General features: G+C 45.8%; 1 protein-coding gene across 1 annotated transcript in view; it reads right to left on the bottom strand.

Annotated features, from left to right (window-relative positions):
- Positions 1 to 22,824, bottom strand: part of LOC124613261 — a 151,751-nt gene that overhangs the window by 105,893 nt on the left and 23,034 nt on the right. Inside the window, exon 2 of the mRNA XM_047141953.1 lies at positions 16,106 to 16,301. Within this exon, the coding sequence (XP_046997909.1) occupies positions 16,106 to 16,301 (196 nt within the window). The remainder of the gene's footprint in view (positions 1 to 16,105; positions 16,302 to 22,824) is intronic.

Here is a 22,824-nt window from a genome sequence, read left to right as displayed (position 1 = left end):
AAATGCTTAACTCAATCTTCAAAGAGAACTACCCCAATTTAATCCCCATGCCACTGAAAAGATGAATGAAATAAGTACTAGTGTCAGTGGTGTTGAGAAACAATTGAAATTGTTGCGGCCACATGTAGTAAGCGTTGCTTCACACAGCGGAGAATGGCAACACAGAAGCAGCCAACGACCGAGGCGTTGCGAAGTAAGCACGGCACAGATAGCCTTGCTGACAGCAACAGTCAACGGCTGATGCAAGGACGCACACAGACCGAGTGCCGAGCAAAGCCTGGAGAGTGTTGAGTAAGGGGAAGTGAGGCCAGCACGCTAAGTCACACTGCAATACACTGGGGGAGTAATAACAAAAAGCTACCACCGAGGGTAAAAAACGTCCTCCTGCCGGATATAAATAGTGGAGCACAGGCAGCAACAGACAGAAGCCATTAGGAAGAAGTTCAGATCTGTGGACGGACGTGGTCCATGTCCAAATGTTCAATCTTCATAGGTGACGATTCCGGAAGTCTGTTCCAGCTCGCAGGAGTCATCTGTTCGCCGCCAGATGTCAACTTCCGCTCTCGTGGTCAGCCCGAGTTCGGTCGGCACCATGGCTGACTAACTACAGCGAGAACTTACAGCACGACCGGCCACAGCGCGGTCTTGGTCACAAGCGCCGCCGTGGACTGACGCCCGGACTTCACGGCAACCACGGCGTGTGGTCCATCCATGACGGGACCTCACGGACATCGCGGGGGCTTCCCAGCCGCCGGTGCAGCCGCCTTCGGCAGCTGACCTCACAGAGATTAGTTCACCTCAACCACAGGGCATCCTCACTTCAGGGGAGCACTGGTGGCCTGAGGCTCGGAATGCGAACAGCGGTGCGCGTTGCGCGCATTGTCGGAGAATGTACGCAGCAGTAGCCAGGCGGAGGGATCCACAGGACTGGGCAGCGACGATGAGGGAGAAATTGTAAAGAAAGTTCAATAAATAATTGTAAAACTCCACGCCATCTCAGTCTTTGGCGCAGCCACTGTGTCTGCTGCTAACAAGTGGCCATCTGTCGTAACAAGTATTGGAAGCTCCGTAACAAGTGTGTCAGGCACACCCACGCCACGACTTTGACTAGCACCGTGTGGAGCAACCGAGAAAAACCGAATAGGGTGAGTCCAGCAATTGTCTTCTCTCTATGTTTTCTGTGTAGCTAGACATGTCGAGGGTAACATTAAGGGATGTGAGAGTGTCATTGAAAGGCCTAGCAGCCTTGTAGACTTATCGCAGTTTCGTGGGAATGATAGTCATGTTAACTTAGTACCATCTAAATGTGCAGTGTGTGGATTAACAAGTCACATCGCTCCATGCGATAAATTTGTACCAAACACTTGTGATGTGTGTGGCTTCTATGGTCATGTAACAGGGCAATGTGGTAAGTCTAGATAAATTGCCATTAGATGTGCTAGGAATTAACTTGCTTCTGCGTAATACAATTTTATTTTTGTGAGGTGAGGTATACCACATGGAAAATGCCAGAGACACGTGCACCCGAGACAAGTGATGCCGTAGTCGCACTGGCAGAGCAAGTTAAGAAACTGATTGAAGAAAGTAAGTTGCAAAAGCACCGCATGCAGAGGATGGAGCAACAACTATTGCAAAATACTCAATCAGGCTCAGGAAGTGATAGTGTAGAATGCAAGGGTACTGTCTTTTCCGGTGTGTCAGATTGTTCAGCGGCTAATCTGATACCTTCCTTCTCGGGTAAAACATCAGAGGATGTGAATGTTTTCATTGGTGACGTACATAGTTCGGCTAGACTGCGTGGCCGGTCAGATGGAATGTGTTTGTAAATGGCGAGGTTACGGTTAGTAGGTGACGCAGAGACTTATGTGGCATACCACAAAGGGTTAATGGATGCTACTACGTTCACAGAGTTGGCTGAGGGATTATTGCAAAGGTTTAGGAAACAAAACATTGCCAGATTTTGTAGAGAAAAATTTGGGAGGATGATGCAAAAAACGGGTGAAATGGTAAAAGAATTTTCAGACAGAATTCGGAGAACGAATGCGCCCACGTACGAGTTGACGCAAGATGCGAGTGCAAATGAAGTTCTATTGAAAGACGCAGAGAATAGAGCTTTAGACGCATTTTTGCGAGGGGTCTTGCCGGATTTTTCACGCCGGATATGGATGGAAAATCCAAGTGACTTAGCAGCAGCATTGTGCGTAGCTACACATTTGCAGGAAGTGGATAGCACAACTAGAAGTCGCAATGAAAAGAAAATTTTTTCGTCTTCCAAAGAGTGTTACCGTTGTGGGAAGCAAGGTCATTTTAAGGGACAGTGTTGGGAACCGCAGTGTTGCAATTGTCAGAAAATAGGGCATAAGGCAAGGCAGTGTAAAGCCAAAAAACGGGTTAATGATACAGCAGGTAAAAACCTGTCAAACGAAAAAGGGAGTGTTCCTGCCATCAGGCATTCCCAGTAAAAAGAGGTACTCAGAGAGTGCATGAAGAGGCGGATTGTAGTTTGATGATTTGGATAAAAGATAAGTGGCGAAGTTTTAGTGGATACTGGAGCGCATGTATCAGTTGTCAGTGTGGACCTCGTGGGCAAGAAAGGATTGGAAGCTCCGAGATACAGATTGCGCACAGTAGGTGATAAAAAATTAGATGCACTAGGGACAGCACAGCTCAAGTTTAAGATAGGGAACGTGTGGTTCCGGGAGCAAATGGAGGTGTTGTCAACTGTGGGACAGGGATTTTTAGCGATACTTGGGTTGGACTTTCTGATTAAACATCACGCCAAAATTGACCTTTCGCAACATATGCTGGAACTCGATGGGAACTTGTTCTCAATGGGTACAGCTGTTGCAAATGTTTCAGAGTCGCAAGGTGCACCAATAGCTAAGGTGATACCAACTAACTGCATACAAGTGCATTAAAGGTGATTTCGTGTGAAAGTACAAACAGGTACAGGGAAGTTGATCTGGGTACCGGTGGATGTCGATGTGCCACAGCAGGGGTTATTCTTGGTAGAGGCACTACCATGTAATGAGGTTTTAGACGAAAAGCATTGCTTTATTCGTAGGAGTGTATCACGGGTAACGGACATAAATGGGCAGTTTATGGTACCGGTGAGTTTAGATAACTTCGGGCGGGATGATGTCGATCTGCCGAAGGGATTAGTAATAGCCACAGTAGAGTTAATGGATGAAGAGGACATCGATCGTTCAAGGCTAGACTATGATGTAAAGCAAACCGTCAGCACGTCTGCACTTCATGACAAGGTAAATCATTTGAGAGGAAATGATCGTTCGGGTATGGAAGCATTATTACTAAAGTATAAAGCATTTTTTGAAGCACAGAGTATGTTACCTGCTACACCGATAACACAGCATCGTATTCTGACACGGAATCACGCTCCAATGTATCGTAAGCCATACGGACTACTGAAACAATTACAACCAGTAGTAGAGCAATTAATAGAGCAGCAACTGGAAGATGGGATAATCCAGCACAGTAATAGTCCTTGGTCTAGTAGCGTGGTCCTAGTTCCGAAGAAGACACCGGACGGGTCGAAAAAAATTTCACTTTTGTTGCGACTACAGACATTTGAATGAACGGACAGTGGCGGGCGTATATCCGATTCCAAATATCACAGAAACGTTAGACAACCTAGGGCAGTGTAAATTTTTCTCCACTATGGATTTGCGAAGCAGTTATCACCAGATTGAAGTATGTCCGGAGGACAGGCCAAAAACAGCATTTACGATGCATTGTGGTCACTTCGAGAATAAAAGAATGCCATTTGGACTAAAAACGCTCCAGCAACATTTCAGAGGTTGTTGGATGGAGTCCTTTGCGGGTTGAAACCGAAAAAACGCATGGTGTATCTGGATGACATTATAGTTTTTTCAAGAGATATAGAGCAGCATATGGAACAGTTAGAGGAGGTATTTAAAAGATTAGAGGCAGCACGGCTAACATTAAGTTTGGACAAATGCCCTTTTGCACAAGCACAAGTAAATTATCTTGGGCATGTTATCAGTCAGGACGGGGTACGGACAGATCCTCGTCTCACTTCTGCAGTACGAGATTTTCCAGTTCCGCAAACTGTTAAACAACTGCAATCGTATATTGGTCTTGCGAGCTATTATCGAAAATTCGTACAGGGGTTCGCAGAAACAGCGAGGCCACTTACTAAGTTGCTAAGAAAAGGTGTTACCTTCCAGTGGACGTCAGACTGCGAAAAAGCATTTCAAGAGTTGAAACGGTTACTAACATCAGATCCAGTTTTGAAGTTTCCAGACTTTTCGAAGGAGTTTATACTACAACGTGACGCATCCAATCATGCTCTTGGGGTTGTACTTGGGCAAGAAATTGATGGCAAAGAATATCTGATTGCATTCGCGTCTCGTCAACTTAACAAGGCAGAAGAAAATTACTCCACGACGGAGAAGGAACTGTTAGCGGTAATATACGGGATTTCGTACTTTTGATGTTATCTGTAGGGTAGAAGGTTTAAGGTTGTAACGGATCATTCAGCTCTGAAGTGGTTATTAGGTCTGAAAGACCCAGCGAGTAGGCTAGTGAGATGGGCACTGAAACTCAGCGAGTTCGATTATGAGGTAATACACAAGCCAGGTGTGAAACATGCCAATGCTGACACATTGAGCAGGAAAGTGGCAGTATTACAAGTAACAGGGGTGACTGAAGATGAGTGGAAAAAGACAAGCTGTGGATAGTGATTGCCAATTGTTCAGAAAGCAACCGCAGAAGTTTTGCAACTGGCGCATGACCATTTTCTATCAGGACATGGCGGGGGAAGAGCTATGGATAGGCGGATAGAGGAGAAGTTTTGATGGAGGACACGACGTCAAGACATGGACGAGTACGTCAGGAATTGTGTGCCATGTGCACAGCGTGCAGACTTGAGCCATCAAAAGATTCAGCTTCAAAGATTACCAGAGGCAGACTGACCTTTCCAACAAATCAGAATTGATGTATTAGGCTCATTTAATAGGATTGCGGCAGGGAATAAGTATGTGTTAACAGTGGTTGACCACTTTTCTAGGTATTTAGTCATGGTCACATTACCAGATCAGAAAGCAAGAACGGTGGCACAAGCTTTAGTTAATAATTGGTTACTCAGGTATGGGATAGCTCAGTCCTTAATCTCGGATCAAGGTACTAATTTCCCGTCTGATCTGATGAAGCAACGTGTAAGTTACTGAAGGTAAAGAAACTATGAACTTGTCCATTCCATCTGCAAGCAAACGGACAAACGGAGAGAGTGCATTGCACGAACACTAAGATGTTGAGTCACTATGTAAATAGTCAACACACCGACTGGGATGTGTACTTGCAATTCGTAACCAGTGCATATAATAGTAGGGTACATACGGCGACAGGATTGTTGCCGTACGAAGTGGTGTATGGGCGGAAGACGCCATCACCTTTTAACATTCTTCGTCCAAGGCTGGGAGCGGAGGGCGAGCATGTAAGGCAATTTGCGAAAACCATTAAGGAAGTATGGCAGATGAGCTTACAAGAAAGCGTTGGAACAACAAGAACGGATGGGAGGTACAACGAGGAAGTTGCCACAGTACAGAGTAGGTCAATGGATGCTACTAGCTAATCCGTATATTCCAAAAGGGAGAACCAAGAAGTTCACAAACAAGTTCCAGGGACCGTACCAGGTAGTGGAAATGACATCACCTGTCAATGTAAAATTACAATTGCCTACCAAGACAACGGTGGTTCACGTTAGTAGAGTTAAGCCGTTCCTGGGGGTAGTAGATTCATGTATATGTACTTCTCCTTCTGGCAGAAAGCGAAAAGAAGCACCAGAAGCAGACAGTAAACTGGGTATTAAGTATAAGTTGCGTTCAAGGGATGTGTAGTTAGCAGTAATTATCATGTGCGTATTATTTTTGTGCACGGATTAGGGTTATTTTATTGGTATTAAGGGGTAGTGATGGGAGTTTTTCCTTCTCTCTTCATTCTGTAGGTGACGCAGGATGGGGTACAAGTGGGTACACACACAACAGAAATACGGGGATTAGGTACAGAGTTGTTGAATGTGACACACGTGGGGCATGGGATGGCTACAGGTTTATGAGCATAAATAGAACAAACACAGAAATTATTGAATACGGATCTGGAACAGGTACAAACGCGATTTGATATAGTGGAAAGGAAGCTGGAAATGGCTAAATTGCTGCGGGACCGGTTAACAGCATTGGTGATGCACGAGTGAGGGTGGACGAATTGCAAGAGGCAGTACATCACACATTACACGGGCAGGTGAGTGTGACGTTGAGATCACCAGAAAAATTCAGACGGAGTCTGAAGCAGGCAGAGGGGGAGTTTCCAGAGGGGGTAGAGCATGTAGTGCTGCTAATTGAAGTAAGTATGTCACTTTGTTATCATATGTCTAGGATTAAGGTAACAACGGATCTAGTTAAGATGCATATAGAGATTAGATTTCCAGTAACTAGTGTGGGGAGACAGTATCACTGTTACACAGTGCATCCTTATCCAGTCAGATGGGAGCGCATGGGGAAGGGCATACAGTTTAGGACAAAGGAGGTTTTATTAATTTCTAAGGAGGGGGATACTCATGCTATTATGTCGAGTTTAGAGTTGAGTAGATATCTAACGGAGTCAGTTTCCATTTGTCCATCACGGGTTGTTTTCACAGGCAAGGGGTTGTGTGAGATCCCGTTATTTAGGACAGAAGCAGAAGCTACGGAGTGCCGGAGAATAATAGTGAAGTCTACGCCACATTTTCAGCAAGTTGGGAGGCATTCATTGTATTCAGTATTCGCTACGGGGAGGATATCAGCCAAGTGTTATGACAATGGGAATTGGACAGCAACCATGGAGATGGAATTACGGGACAGTGGTTTGCTAATCAACAGGACAAATTGTGAAATAGTAGGGGATCGTTTCGGCTTACCAGCAACAGTCACGGGAGTCGCCAAGGTTACAGATACTCATCTGACGTTGTACTGGCCAGATGCGTCAATCAGTATAGCTCCAGGAGAAAATTTGACGTATATTAACAACACCTTGGATGCTACACTATTGCAAACGATAGATAAACTAGTAGATTCGGAGAAAGGTCAAATTTCAATGCAACAATTATTAAGGCATGTGGAGGAGTACGATACCAGGCAGGAACGTAGCATAGTGACCATTGGTATTTCAACCAGTACTATTACCATGTTGACTGTATTTACCGCTGTGGTATATGTCTTATTAAACCAGAGGATTCAGTAGGTTAATGCAAGACCACTCCATGAGATTCCGGTAGAATGGATTACCTGTAGGGCATGAGTCAGGGCAACCAGGATGTAGAATATAGGATAGAACTAGAGTGAACGTATAGGGTAAATTTGGGGACGAATTTAATTTTTAGGAGGAGGCAGTGTTGCAACCACATGTAGTAAGCGTTGCTTCACGCAGAGGAGAATGGCAAAACAGAGGCAGCCAACGACCGAGGTGTTGCGAAGTTAAGCGCGGCACAGATAGCCTTGCTGACAGCAACAGTCTACCAACCGGCTGACGCAAGGACACACACAGACCGAGTGCCGAGCAAAGCCTGGAGAGTGTTGAGTAAGGGGAAGTGAGGCCAGCACACTAAGTTACGCTGCAATATAGTGGGGGAGTAATAACAAAAAGCTACCATCAAGGGTAAAAAACGTCCTCCTGCCGGATATAAATAGTGGAGCACAGGCAGCAACAGACAGAAGCCATTAGGAAGAAGTTCAGATCTGTGGACGGATGTGGTCCATGTCCAAATGTTCAATCTTCATAGGTGACGATTCCGGAAGTCTGTTCCAGCTCGCAGGAGTCATCCGTTCGCCGCCAGATGTCAACTTCTACTCTGGTGGTCAGCCCGAGTTCGGTCGGCACCATGGCTGACTAACTACAGCGAGAACTTACAGCACGACCGGCCACAGCGCGGTCTTGGTCACAAGTGTCGCCGGGGACTGACGCCCGGACTTCACGGCAACCACAGCGCGTGGTCCGTCCATGACAGGACCTCACAGACATCACGACTGACAGCTTCCCAGCCGTCGGTGCAGCAGGCGTTGGCAGCTGACCTCACGGCGACGAGTTCATTTCAATCACAGGGCATCCTGGCTTCAGCGGAGCACTGGTGGCCTGAGGCTCCGGATGCAATCAGCAGCGCACGTTGCGCACATTGTTGGAGAATCTACACAGCAGCAACCAGGCGGAGGGATCCACAGGACTGGGCAGCAACGATGAGGGAGAAATTGTAAAGAAAGTTCAATAAATAATTGTAAAACTCCACGCCGTCTCAGTCTTTGGTGTAGCCACTGTGTCTGCTCCTAACAAGTGGCCTTCTGTCGTAACAAGTAGTGGTGAAGAAGACGTAGCAAAATCATTAAAACTGGACAAAGCTCCAGGGCCCAAAGGAATCCCTGTCAGATTCCGTTTTGAATTTGCGGCCGAGTTAGCGCCTCTTCTCACTATAATCTATTGTAGATCCCTCGAACAAAAACACCACGCCCAATTCATGGAAAAATGCACAGGTCACAAGAAAGGTAGTAGAATTGATTCATTGAACTACTGTTCAATATCCTTGACATCGATTTGTTGTAGAATCTTAGACCATATTCTGAGCTCAAACATAATGAGGTATCTTGAACAGAATGACCTTCTCAATGCAACCAGTATAGTTTTCGAAAACACAAATCATGTGAAACCCAAATTGCACTTTTATCACATGACATACTGAGAGCTTTGGATCAAGGTGACCAGGTAGATGCAGTGTTTATTGATTTCCGAAAAGCATCTGACTTAATGCCATGTCCATGCTTATTGTCAAAAGTACGATCCTATGTGGTATCAAGTGAAATTTGTGGCTGGACTGGGGAATTTTTGGTAGGGAGGACACAGCATGTTATCTTGCGTCGAGAGTCATCATCAGATGTAGCAGTAACTTCAGGTATGCCCTGGGAAGTGTGTTGGGACCCTTGCTGTTCACGTTGTATATTAATGACGTTGCAGACCATATTAGCAATGAAACTGAACTTTTTGCAGATGATGCAGTTATTTACAATTAAGTACTATCTGAGATCAGCTCCAAAAATATTCAGTCAGATCTTGGTAATATTTCAACATGGTGTAGAAATTGACAACTTGCTCTAAATGTTCAGAAATGTAAAATTTTGCACTTTGCGAAACAAAAAAAAAGTTGTATCCTATGACTATAATATCAATGAGTCACTGCTGAAATCAGCCAATTCATACAAATACCTGGGTATAAAATTTTGTAGGGTACGACATGGAATTATCACATAGGTTCAATCATGGATAAGGTAGGTGGTAGACTTTGGTTTATTGGTATAATACTGGGGAAGGGCAATCAGTCTACAAAAGAGATTGCTTCCAAATTGCCCATGCAACCCATCCTACAGTATTGCTCAAGTATACGGGACATGACCAGATAGGACTAACAGGGGATATTGAATGTATACAGAGAAGGCCAGCAAGAATGCTCACAGGTTTGTTCAATCTGTTGGAGAAAGTCAGAGGTACTGAAGGAACTGAAATGGCAGACTCTTTAAGATAGATGTAAACTGTCTCGAGAAAGTCTATTAACAAAGTTTCAAGAACTGACTTTAAATCATTACTCTGGGGATATATTACAACCCCTACGTATCACCCACACAAGGATTGTGAGGATAAGATTAGAATAATTACTGCACACACAGAGGCATTAAAAAAAATCATTCTTCCCACGCTTCATATGTGAATGGAACAGGAACAAACCCTAATAACTGTTACAATGGGACATACCCTCTGCCATGCACATCATGGCAGTTTGCGAAGTATAGATGTAGATGGTCAGGGAGGAAAGTCTTGCATCCTTCCCCGACAGTGATTCAGAGTTTTGAGCCAAAGATATGAACACAGTATCACAGATCCAGAAGCATCAACCTAAGATGGTCTCCTGCATTTAATCCCAGTCTTGGGACTGAACCTAAAAATTAGATCATTACCACAGTTCAGCAACTTCTTATCCTTTGCTAACTGCCACATTCACGTCTATTAAATGCTACAGTATTACCGAGAATGGCCTTGACTACAAACTTTTCTTGTGATAAGCTGCTACAGACAACTGGATTTTTTTTCCTTGAGATGAATGCAGGCTTACCTTCTGAACTTGACTTGAACAGCACTTTCAAACTATTTAAACCATTGCTTATGTAGATAATCTTGCTTACCTAGGTTTGTATGTCTGTTTCAATCTGTAACTGTGACACAATGTGTATCTTTCTAACAAAGACAATAAAAATTGAGTACTACAGCCATAGTTTAGAAGGGAGTGAGACAGGGTTGTAGCCTGTCCCAACGTATTTCAGCCTTTACAGTGAGCAAGAAGTAAAGGAAACCAAGTAGAAATTGGGAAAGGGAATTGAAGTTCAGGCAGGAAAACCACAAGGTTTGCCAATGACACTGTAATTATGTCGGTGGTGGCAATGGGCTAGGAAGAGCACTTGAATGGAATGAATAGTGTCTTGAAAAGAGGTTACAGACGAACTCAATACATGTAAAACAACAGTAATAGAAAGTAATCAAATTAATTAGGCGGTGCTGAGGAAAATAGGTTAGGAAATGAAATACTAAATGAAGTCAATAAATTTTCCTATTTTCCTGCAGCAAAATAACATGATGTCTGCACTAGATTACTGAAAACAGCAAGAAAAACATTCTAGGAAAAAAAAGGAATAAGTTACCAGCGAGTACAAATTTCGGTGCTACGAAATCTTTTCTGAAGGAATTTCTCTGGAGAGTAGCCTCATATGGAAACAAAACATGGATGATAAATAATTCATACGTGAATAGAATAGAAGTTTTTGAAATATGGTACTACACAATAATGTATAAGTTTACATAGACAGATTGAATAACTAATGAAGTACTGAACCGAATTGGGAGAAGGAAGAAATTTATCCAGCAACTTGATTAAATGAAGAGACTGGTTGACAGAACACATTCTTAAGTAACAAGGACTTGTCATTTGTATGGTAAACAGGCAGTCTGGTTGTCTCAGGAGACTAAGAGCAGCCAAGCAGGCCAGTTGGCTGGGTTGTTGCATGTCACCAACCGGTTATTTCCCCAGCCCTCCAATTTCATTCATCATCAAGCAATCCCGTCACCTCTGCCGCATTTCATTTTGCTCCCATCTTAAAACTCTATATTTACCTTCCTGTATTGTCATTTCCATAAACCATAAGGGGTAGGTGGGTAACAGTTTCAGTCACTGTTCAAACTTTTAAGCTTCACAGCAGTGCCACTTTATACATTTTTTTTATTACCTCCAGCTCTTTACAGCATCATCATAGATATTTCTATTGTGATTATAAGAGGTATGTAACAGCAAAGATAGATACAGGTCATTACCGCGGGCAAATTCATAAGTTCCAAATAGTACATATCAAGCATACAATGGCAGAATTAAAGGAATTTCATTATTATAGGTGAGGTATTTTCTTGTAGTGGGTTGATTTTAAGTGACTGATATATTGTGAGATGCCAAGTCTTTACTCATTCCCTGTAATAACAATTGTCATCTTTTCTGAATTTCCCAGTCGCCATATTGTTTTCTCTTGATGTTGTGGTCCTGCTACATATTTCACCATTGACTTCTTCCCGAGTGCAGAGATCAAAGGCTATAAAAGGGCTTCTACATTTAAACTACTCACTACAAAATCACAAAATAGATTTCCGTAATTCTTCTACATTCAAATAAGTTCTCAACTAACAACAACTGATAATTAACAAAGCTTTTCAGACAACACGTTCATACATCATGCTTCAATGCTCAACCAAAACCATAAGTTCATACTTAACTAAAGATAGCGTAGCAGACAGTCTACATAACAACATTCACTTTTCTTTAGTGCTGAAGCATTATCATCAGGCCCCTTTCTTCTTTGGAGTCCACAGCATCCCCAAAGCATGACTGTGAAGTGCAATTGACTCCTCACTGGCCAGTCCAAATTACACATCTATCATCTCTTTCAGTGCTGTGCCCGCATTTTTCTTTCTCATATTTGCACATAAATTCCAAAAATATCTGGACACAATAGATGCTCTTTATGCTACTATTAGTTAAACTCACATTTTTTCACATGCACATCTTTCATCAGTCTAGTAAAAGGAAAGTGAGACATGCTGCTAAGCTTTATAGCAACATGTACCGCTGCAGATTCCCCCACTAAGGTGAAAGGTGTCATGTGGAATAACTTACACAACTAAAGACAGTGTGGCTTATAAGCAACCCATAAATTAATTTCACTTTTATACTGAGATCTCATGTGACCTAAATTCAATGTGTTACTTTCAACTTCAAATTGATTCATACAGTCATAATCAGTTTTCTTACGTGGCACCATGGCTTAAAACTCATTTGATTTGTGACCATGTAAAGTTTCTGACTTTGTACTTCAGAAAATACTTGGTATCGTAAAACTATACTTAATTAAACAAGAGGCAGTTTCTATCCCTTTTCTCCAACTTTCACCCCATACTTGTTTAAGATCATTATTTTAATAACATGGTTTGTTTAATTACCAGGAAATGCTAAATTTACCCTGCCATTTACCTTACGAAGTTACATGTTGGCATTTCATCTTATCTTAGTTTCCACATTTACAAATCTCAGAATTGTTCTTATTCAATGTGTATTCATGAAGGAAATGAATAAGGGATCAGTGAAGTCCATATGCTTTAAATATTTTGGAGAATACTTCCCGATTTTCATTTAGTTTACTTTTCTAGTTTTGTACTCTCATCCAAGTATCTGGACAGATACACTGAACATGCTGTACTGCTTTCACAAGGTAAGCGCTCATAACTTAGCTTATATTAGTACGTCACTTTGTAATTTCTTAAAATATGATAGAGAGTTGTGTGTATGGAGGGACAGCGGGGGAATGCTCAGTGAGGTGTTTCTGGGTCAAGAAATGAGGATGGTAATTACTGTAAGTGACACTTCAGTGAATTGTGTCACTAAATATCTGGCACGTACCATGGGATCAGTGCAGATGTTACCATTGACAAGGATGCCATGAACCAATATCAGTGGTGGATGGGTGCAAATGTGGTCGAGTTTAGTCCATACTTGAGACAATGGGATGTGGGATCACATAGGTGACTGCTCCCAACACTCCTGCTTCCTTTTCTTTATTAAAAACTCTGCTTTCATCTGGAGTCTCTTGAATGCTAATGAATTACCCATAAATGTATGGTGCTTGTGCCACTGAAGTACCCTGCAGCATTCCCTGATAGCTGTGGCTATGTTTACAGTACACCATGGCGGTCGTTGGAATGAGCTGGAGGAGTAGGGTATCATTGCTGTTGCAGCATGAATAGTAGTATCAGTAGTACCCTGTACAATTTTGTAGGTATCCACCACACGACTGGCTGCAAAAGTGTATGTAGAGGAGAAAGCCTACCAATCAGCTTTCCCAAGTGACCAACGTGGAGCATGTTCGAGATATCTTTGAGTGGAGAGGGAGAGAACGATAGAAAAATGGTTGCTGTCACAAAGATTGCCATGGACTGAATCATGGGTAAGATACTCGGGCTGCAAGCTGTGAGGTCAATATTCGAGTATGTTACATGGCCACACTGAAATGTGTTCCAGCTCCAGAGTTGAGTAGGCCGGCACCCAATTCTGAAAGGACGTGTCCTAGTATTTAGCCTCTGCAAGAAATAGTATCACCCCTCAGAGGATTATGAGCATTAAAGTCTCCCAGTTAAGAGGAACGAGGGAGGCAGTTGTTCCAAGAACTCTAACAGCTATTGGTAATGGAAAGGCCCATCTGGGGGTAGATAAACATTACAGATTGTCACCTGAACTGAAAAATAGACACTAACAGCCACAACCTCTAGTTAAGTGATAAGGGGGACCTGCTCAATGAAAATATCAGAGTATATGAGTGTACAAATCCCACTGGATCCTCTCTTGACATTAATGCAATTGTACAGTAGAGTTTGCTGTTTTATAGAGCACAGAGGAGTGTTGCCATATACCATACTTCCTGAAATGCTATGCCAGTTACAAAATAAGTAGCCAGTAAATGGAGGTTGGTCAGATGGCGAAAGTAGCTGTTACAGTTCCACTGAAGGAGCATTGGAGTCAGGCCTGAGAAAGTGGCGAATGGAAAAGTTGGGTGTGATTACTTCGCTACTAGGTCACAGTCCACCTGACTCTGTGATCCATCACCATGATGAAGAGGCTCGATCTTTCAGGGTTGGGGAGTGGAATGTCCAAAGTCTCAGAAAATGGTTTATCTTTCTGCTTCTCCTTCTCATGCTTGTAAGACTTGGACTTCTGTGAAGATTTCCCCATTTTATCTTCTAGGAGAGAAGAGGATCATGCTTTTCTTCGGCATGCAGCCTGTGGCTGGAGGTCCTTGTCTTGAGAGGGGGACACCTTGACAGGTGACTTCATCCCTGATGATACCAGAGGATGACTAGGCATCTTTGGCCACATGTCGTGTGAGACTTTGTAATTGCATGAGGTATGGACTGTGACACAAGTCACAAAATTTTAGGCCATATGAGTTGGGTGAAGTCTTTCAAGCTTTTCCTTTGCATCTTGATAAGACAGGCAGTCAAGTGTTTTATACTCTTGAATTCTCTTCTCACTTTTAAACACTGAGCATTGTGGTGAAAGAGGGGGGTGCGGTTCCAGACAGTTGATATATCGAGGGCATTGGTCACAAGGACTGCCCTCATGGGATGTCCATCTACATATCTGACAGATAGGCTCATTAGAACAGGAGGACGACATATGTTCTGGCACTTAAAACATCTCATCGGCTGAGGAAAATAAAGTCTGACATCACACCTGCAAACCATGACCTTCAGCTTTACAAGGAAAATGTTGCTGTTGAAAGCTAGGATAAAAGCTCCAGTGTCCACTCTATTATCTTTGGGTCCTTTCTGGATGTGGCAAACAAAATGAACACTATGCCACACGAGATTAGTGCGCACCTCTTCATCAGACTGTAGCATTATGTCCCGGTGGAGGATGACGTGTTGAACTCTATTGAGCTCGATATGAGGAGAAATCGTGACTGGTATATCTCCTATCTTGATAAAGCCCTGAAGTGTATGTGATACACATACAAATCAATCTTCAATATTTTTGACAAAAAACAATGGCATTTGTAGCGAAAGATCCACCGTCAGTTTGGGAACAAACCAAGAACCCAGCAAACTGTCCACTTCCATTTCTCCTTACCTGGCTTTCACCTTGATGCATGGTCAATGATGAAATGGCATAGGATTGTAAACCTCTGCATTAAAATCACTGCTTCTGACTGTTTAAATGGGCAAGTTGATCCATTTCACAGTGGATCATCCACCCAGATGCCACTCACTCCAATTGAGGGTGACACCCTGCCTAGACAAAGCCCACCTGGCACAATAACCGCTGCTCCAAGTCCCAGTAACCCAAAGTTGATAGCACCTACTCCTTGTGTGACACAGTAATGCAGCACAGGTAACGACAGTGTGATCCCTGCATTGTCAGGACGTTACAACTGAGAGGTTACATGACAATCTCACCATGAAGGACTGGCTACAGTGCTGGATTTAGAGTGCAGAGGTAGATACACTTGATTGACAGGTGCAAAAGACAACAGTGCACAGTGGACAGTTAATGCACCACAGCAAGGCGTCCTTCCCCGAATGACCCACACTTCTGTAAAATTTGGGAAGTGGAGGTCAAACCTAAAATGGGGACCAGACTTTCAAAAGCTAAAAAGAATGAGGGGAAAAAGCATTAAAAAAAGTTAAATGAAAAAAACCTTCAGGAGTCCAAAGAATAGCCAAAATACCAAAATAAAAATGTAACCAAATACAAAGACTCCTATTAGTAGCCTCTTATGACAGGCAACAATGGGCCGAGGGTCTATTCTAGCCCCCATCATTGCAGGGAAGATTTGTGTTGTGTTAAGACCTTGAAAATTATGTTAGAGGTACAGTCATAGTGTATAACTCAGTTTACAGAGATGAATGTGCAACTCTATATACAGAGACTGAAGTGACAACTCTCTAGCAGAGAGTTGGCTACAGCAACAGCAACAGCAGCAGCAGCAGCAGCAGCAGCAGCAGCAGCCTCCGCCGCCGCCGCCGCCGCCGCCGCCACCACCACCGACACTGGCCATTCTGCAGCCTGTGCCAATGTCCATGTGGGGGCTATCCCCAGAGAGCTACTGCGCCACCCCAGAAGATCTCCTTGCTGTCTGTCTGAGCATAGCTCTGCATCACTGGATGCAAGTGTTCACCCTGTGTCCAGTTGTTTTGGCTGGTGTTCTCAGTCATTCAAAAGGTGGGAAGCCAGGGTGCGGACAGGAAATTGCCATCAGCTGTTGTTCCTCTCTGTCTCTCCTCATCTTCATCAACATTTGAGGCTACTTGTGTCCCCACACCCCTTTCCTTTGGAACTTTTATTTGGAAATTTTCCCAGGAGTACATTCTTCTATGGGTAGTTCCCCGTTCTGTGGCATCACCTACAAGGTACTGAATGCAAAATCTATTTTCTTGGAGTCCTCTCATTTCTTAGGTAAGAATCTGAAAAAATAGATAGGATGTACTTCCCCATCAACCTTGAATGTAGGAAATTGGTTAGAACAACTTCAGTTAAGACCAGGCATCAATTTATGAAACAATCACCTGTCATCCAATTATTACCTGTAATTGATCTTTAACTAAGTTCACCTTGGGTCTTTTCCAACTCTTCCCACAACTTTTAAAACTCTTTTTGGTTTTCTTCGGTATCACCCATAGAATTAGGTGCACTGCTGGCAGATTTGCTTTTTCTTGTATTTCAGCTCCACAAATTCCTGTAGCTCTTCTTCCAAACAAGTCAATGCTTTCTAAGCATTCAGCATTTTGTTAAATTCTCTACTTTATTCTAATACCTCTACTCATCCTTGCATATCTGAGATTTCATCATTTAATGTCTTAAGTTCATTGTGTACCTCTTTAAACTGCACATTCATTTCACTTCTTACTAGATCACACTGTTTATTTACATCAGTCTGTAATTCCTAAGGCAAATGTCAAGTTTTATCAACATGTGCACACATCAAAAAAAGTTTTGCATCACCTCGATTCTGAGAGTTCTGGAACCCGTACAGAAAATTGGAATAGAGATCAACATAAACATAATTTCTGCCCTTTTTATTGCTCATGAAAACCACGCATTGCATGTTGTATCACCATACAGAGGGGCCTTCAGAGGTGGTGGTCCAGATTGCTGTAAACACTGGTACCTCCAATACCCAGTAGCACACCCTCTTGCACTGGTGCATGCCTGTTTTCGTCATGGCATACTATCCACAAGTTCCTCGAGGCACTGTTGGTCCAGATTGTCCCACATCTCAATGGTGATTTGGCACAGATCGCTCAGAGAGGTTGGTGGGTCACATTGTCCATAAACAGCCCTTTTCACTCTATCCCTGGCATGTTCAATATGGTTTATGTCTGGAGAACACACTGGCCCCTCTAGTCAAGTGATGTCGTTGTCCTGAAGAAAGTCATTTACAAGATGTGCATGATGGGGGTGCGAATTGTCATCCACGAAGATGAATGGCTCACCAATATGCTGCCAATATGGTTGCACTATCGATCGGAGGTGGCATTCACGTATCATACAGCCGTTACAGCGCCATCCATGGCCACCAGCAGCGTACGTCAGCCCCACATAATGCCACCTCAAAACAGCAGGGAAACTCCACCTGGCTGCAATCGCTGGACAATGTGACTAAGGTGTTCAGCCTGACGGAGTTATTTACCTCCAAACACGTCTCCGGCGATTGTCTGTTTGAAGGCATATGCGACACACTTCGGTGAAGAGAACTTGATGCCAATTCTGAGCAGTCCATTTGGCATGTTGTTGGGCCCATCTGTACCCCTCTGCATGGTGTCATGGTTGCAAAGGTGGACACTGCCATGGACGTCGGGAGTGAAGTTGCGCATCACGCAGCCTATTGCGCACAGTTTGAGTCATAACACAACGTCCTGTGGCTGCATGAAAAGCATTATTCAACATGGTGGCATTGCTGTCAAGGTTCCTCCGAGCCATAATCCATAGGTAGCGGTCATCCACTGCAGTTTTTTTTTTTTTTTTTTTTTTTTTTTTTTTTTGTAGGGTTTAAGGGCGCTCAACTGCTGAGGTCATTAGCGCCCAGTCACTGGTGTTAGAGCACAAGGAACCTGCTAAAACTCAAGGGGAAGGGGGGACATCAAAAGGACCTGACAAAGATGCAGATTAAATAAGTAAAAAGGTTAAATGTCTTTGGTCAAGCCAGTTAAAGTTATAAAACGCAGAAGACGAGCAGCTGCTCGAGCGTCATCAGCTAAAACATCCGGTAAGGTAGATGGCAGGGACAGGACAACACGAAATTGGCTAAAACGGGGACACGACAATAAAACATGGCGCACCGTTAATGCCTGACCACAAGGGCACTGCGGGGCTGGGTCACCAGAGAGCAGGTAGCGGTGGCTAAACCGGCAATGCCCAATCCGCAACCTGGTCAGAAGGACCTCCTCGCGCCGAGATGGTCGGGAGGAAGTTGTCCAAGCAGTTGGGAGCGGTTTTACTGCCTGGAGCTTGTTTCCTTGGAGGGATGACCAAGCATCCCACCACAAGGACACAAGCCTCTTACATACATCCCCACAAACGTCAGATGACGGGACACAATGGGAGGCTGGTCGAGGCTGGAGGACTGCAGCCTTGGCTGCAGCATCCGCAGCCTCATTCCCAGGCACTCCTACATGTCCGGGGACCCACAGAAAGCTGACAGAACCGCCATTATCAGCGAAAGAATGGAGGGACTGCTGTATTCGTTGAATCAAGGGATGGACCGGATAGGGAGCCCCAAGGCTCTGAAGAGCACTGAGTGAGTCAGTGCAGAGTACATACGATGAATGGCGGTGGCGGCGGGCATACTGAATGGCCTGATGGAGAGCAAAAAGCTCGGCCGTAAAGCTGGAACATTGGTCAAGGAGCCGGTATTTAAAGGTGGCGGTCCCGACGACAAAGGCACAGCCGACACCATCGTCAGTTTTGGAGCCATCGGTGTAAATAAAGGTGTGACCAGCAAGTCGAGCACGAAGTTCGACAAACCGTGAGCAATACACTGCAGCTGGAGTACCCTCCTTCGGGAGTGAGCTGAGGTCGAGATAAATACGAACCGGAGCCTGGAGCCAAGGTGGTGTCGGGCTCTCACCCTCTCTGAAGGTGGTAGGGAGGGCAAAATCCAATTGTCGAAGCAGGCGACGGAAGCGGACTCCGAGGGGCAGCAGGGCAGACACATACAACCCGTACTGACGGTCGAGAGAATCGGCGAAGAAGGACTTGTAAGAGGGGTGTTCGGGCATAGACAACAGCCGGCAGGCATACCGACACAGCAGTATGTCGCGCCGGTAGGTCAATGGTAACTCGGCAGCTTCAGCATAAAGACTCTCGACAGGACTAGTGTAGAAGGCTCCGGTCGCAAGACGTATCCCCCGATGGTGGATGGAGTTGAGCCGGCGTAAGAGGGATGGCCGAGCGGACGAGTAGACGAAGCTCCCATAATCCAGCTTCGATCGGACTATGGACCGATACAAGCGAAGCAGGACAGTGCGATCCGCTCCCCAAGATGAACCGCTAAGAACTCTGAGGACATTAAGGGAACGTGTACAACGGGCCGCCAAATAAGACACATGTGGAGACCAACACAGTTTCCGGTCCAACGTGAGCCCTAGAAACTTAGTTGTGTCCACGAATGGGAGAACAACGGGACCGAGATGTAAGGATGGCGGAAGGAACGCTTTATATCGCCAAAAGTTGATACAAACCGTCTTCTCTTCAGAGAACCGGAAGCCATGTGCCACGCTCCATGAGTAGAGGCTGTCTAGACAACGCTGAAGGCAGCGCTCCAGGAGGCATGTTCTCTGGGCACTGCAGTAGATCGCGAAGTCATCGACAAAGAGAGAGCCTGAGACATTAGGTGGAATGCAATCCATAATTGGATTGATCGCGATGGCAAAAAGGGCTACGCTCAAGACGGAGCCCTGAGGCACTCCGTTCTCCTGGAGGAAGACGTCGGACAATACGGAACCCACACGTACCCTAAACTTTCGATCCGTTAAAAAGGAATCAATAAAAAGGGGCAGATGACCGCGTAGGCCCCACTTGTGCATAGTGCGGAGGATACCTCCTCTCCAACAGGTATCATAAGCCTTCTCCAAGTCGAAGAACACGGCTACCGTTTGGCGCCTTCGCAAAAAGTTGTTCATGATGAATGTCGACAAGGTCACAAGGTGGTCAACAGCGGAGCGGCGGCGACGAAAGCCGCATTGGACATTAGTAAGTAGTCGTCGAGATTCAAGAATCCAAACTAACCGAGCATTAACCATGCGCTCCATCACCTTACAGACACAGCTTGTAAGAGAAATGGGGCGGTAACTAGAAGGAAGGTGTCTATCCTTCCCGGGTTTGGGTATAGGAACAACAACGGCGTCACGCCAACGCATGGGGACCTGACCTTCGGTCCAGACGCGATTGTAGGTACGAAGAAGGAAGCTTTTGCCCGCCGGAGAAAGGTGTGCCAGCATCTGAACGTGAATGGCATCTGGCCCCGGAGCAGAGGACCGGGACAGTGCAAGCGCACGTTCGAGTTCCCGCATAGTAAAGGGGGCATTGTAAGTTTCCAGATTCAGCGAGTGGAAGGAAGGTCGCCGAGCCTCGTCTGCCTCTTTCCTGGGAAGGAAGGCAGGATGGTAATGGGCGGAGCTTGAAACCTCCGCGAAAAAGCGGCCAAAGGCGTTGGAGACAGCCACAGGATCAACAAGGACCTCATTACCTGAGGTCAGGCCAGGTACTGAGGAGTGGGCCTTAATGCCCGACAGCCGGCGCAGGCTACCCCAAACAACGGAAGAGGGAGTAAAACTGGTAAAGGAGCTCGTGAAAGAGGCCCAGCAAGCTTTTTTGCTGTCTTTGATGACTCTACGGCATTGCGCTCGGAGTCGTTTGTATTCAATACAATTCGCCAACGTAGGTTGGCGGCGAAAGGTGCGTAAAGCACGTCGTCGAGCACGGATAGCGTCCCTACAAGCCTCGTTCCACCAGGGGACGGAAACGCGACGTGAAGAAGAAGTAGTACGAGGTATGGAACGTTCGGCAGCATGGATAATAACAGCCGTGAGGTATTCGACCTGACTGTCACAACTGGGAAAATCGTGGTCCGGAAAGGTCGCCAGGGAGGAGTAAAGTCCCCAGTCAGCTTTCAGTATGTTCCAGCGCGAAGGACGTGGGGATGGGGTGTGGTGCAGGAGACGAACGACACAGGGGAAGTGGTCGCTCGAATAGGTGTCAGAAAGGACATACCACTCGAACCGACGGGCAAGAGTGGTAGAACAGATTGAGAGGTCCAAGTGGGAGTAGGTATGAGTAGAGTCCGAGAGGAAAGTCGGGGCGCCGGTATTGAGGCAGACGAGATTGAGATGGTTGAAGACATCCGCCAAGAGTGAGCCTCTTTGACAGGATGCAGGAGAGCCCCAAAGGGGATGATGGGCATTGAAGTCACCAAACAATAAGAACGGCGGGGGAAGCTGATCGATCAGGTGCATCATGTCAGCCCGACTAACAGCAGATGACGGTGGAGTGTAGACGGTACAAACTGAAAAAGTAAAAGCAGAAAGAGTAATGCGGATAGCTATTGCTTGGAGTGGGGTGGTCAATGGGATGGGATGGTAATAGACATCGTCCCGAACGAGCAACATGACCCCACCATGAGCTGGGATACCGTCCACAGGGGTGAGGTCATACCGCTCCGAGGTATAGTGGGAAAAGGCAATACGGTCAGTCGGGCGCAACTTGGTTTCCTGGAGACCAAGGACGAGCGGACAGTGCAGGCGGAGGAGCAGTTGTAATTCCTCCCGATTAGATCGAATACTTCTTATGTTCCAATGAAACAACGCCATTGCTAGTCAAAAAGTTGGGGGAACGAGACGGGGAAGAGCTGGTCACCTCGATGGCCGCGGAGGGCCAGGTTGCGAGGCAACAACGCTACAACTGACGGCAGGCGGATCCTGTTCCATCGACTCGTCGCCAGCTGCGGCCGCTGTCCCTGATTGTGTAGGAGGGGCCGCATCATTTGCCGACAAAAGGCCGGCGGAACGCCTGGCAGCAGAGCGTCCCGGCGAAACTGAGGACGGCCGGGAGCAGCGACTCACGGATGAAGCGTCAGATGAAACGCGCCGGGGTGGAGAGGGGGATAGAGACTTCTTCTTGGAGGCCTTCTTGGAAGGCCGAGGAGGCACAGGGATGGTGGGCTGGACCCGAAGAAGGTCCTCACGCGCGGGGTCCGTTTTGGAACGCCGGACCTCGGAAGCTGGGGTCCGGAACGTTTCCCCGATGGACGCCTGAGAAGAGGATCGCTTCTCAGGTGGCGTGGGGAGAGGAGGAGGAGGAAGGGTGGCCCCTGGGGCAGGGGGGGTGGGGGCCGCGGGGGAGGAGGATTTGGAAGGGAGGGATTTGGGAGGCGGAGGCAGAGCCCCCTGATGGGCAGAGGAGGCGGAGGTGGGACAGGATAGAGGTGAGGATAAAGGGGAAGGAGTGGACAACTGAGGCAAACGAAGTGGTCAGTGACACGGGATGAAGGCGGTCATACTTCTTCCTGGCCTCAGAATAAGAGAGCCGATCCAAAGGTTTGATTTCTTGTATCTTTTTCTCCTTCTGATAGGCGGGGCAGTCTGGGGATCTAGGCGAGTGGACGCCAGGACAATTAGGGCACCGAG

This window comes from Schistocerca americana, chromosome 4 (genome assembly GCF_021461395.2).
Source record: "Schistocerca americana isolate TAMUIC-IGC-003095 chromosome 4, iqSchAmer2.1, whole genome shotgun sequence".
NCBI lineage: Eukaryota > Metazoa > Arthropoda > Insecta > Orthoptera > Acrididae > Schistocerca > Schistocerca americana.
The sequence above is the reverse complement of the archived record's forward strand: the minus strand, read 5'-3'. Positions and strand labels throughout refer to the sequence as shown.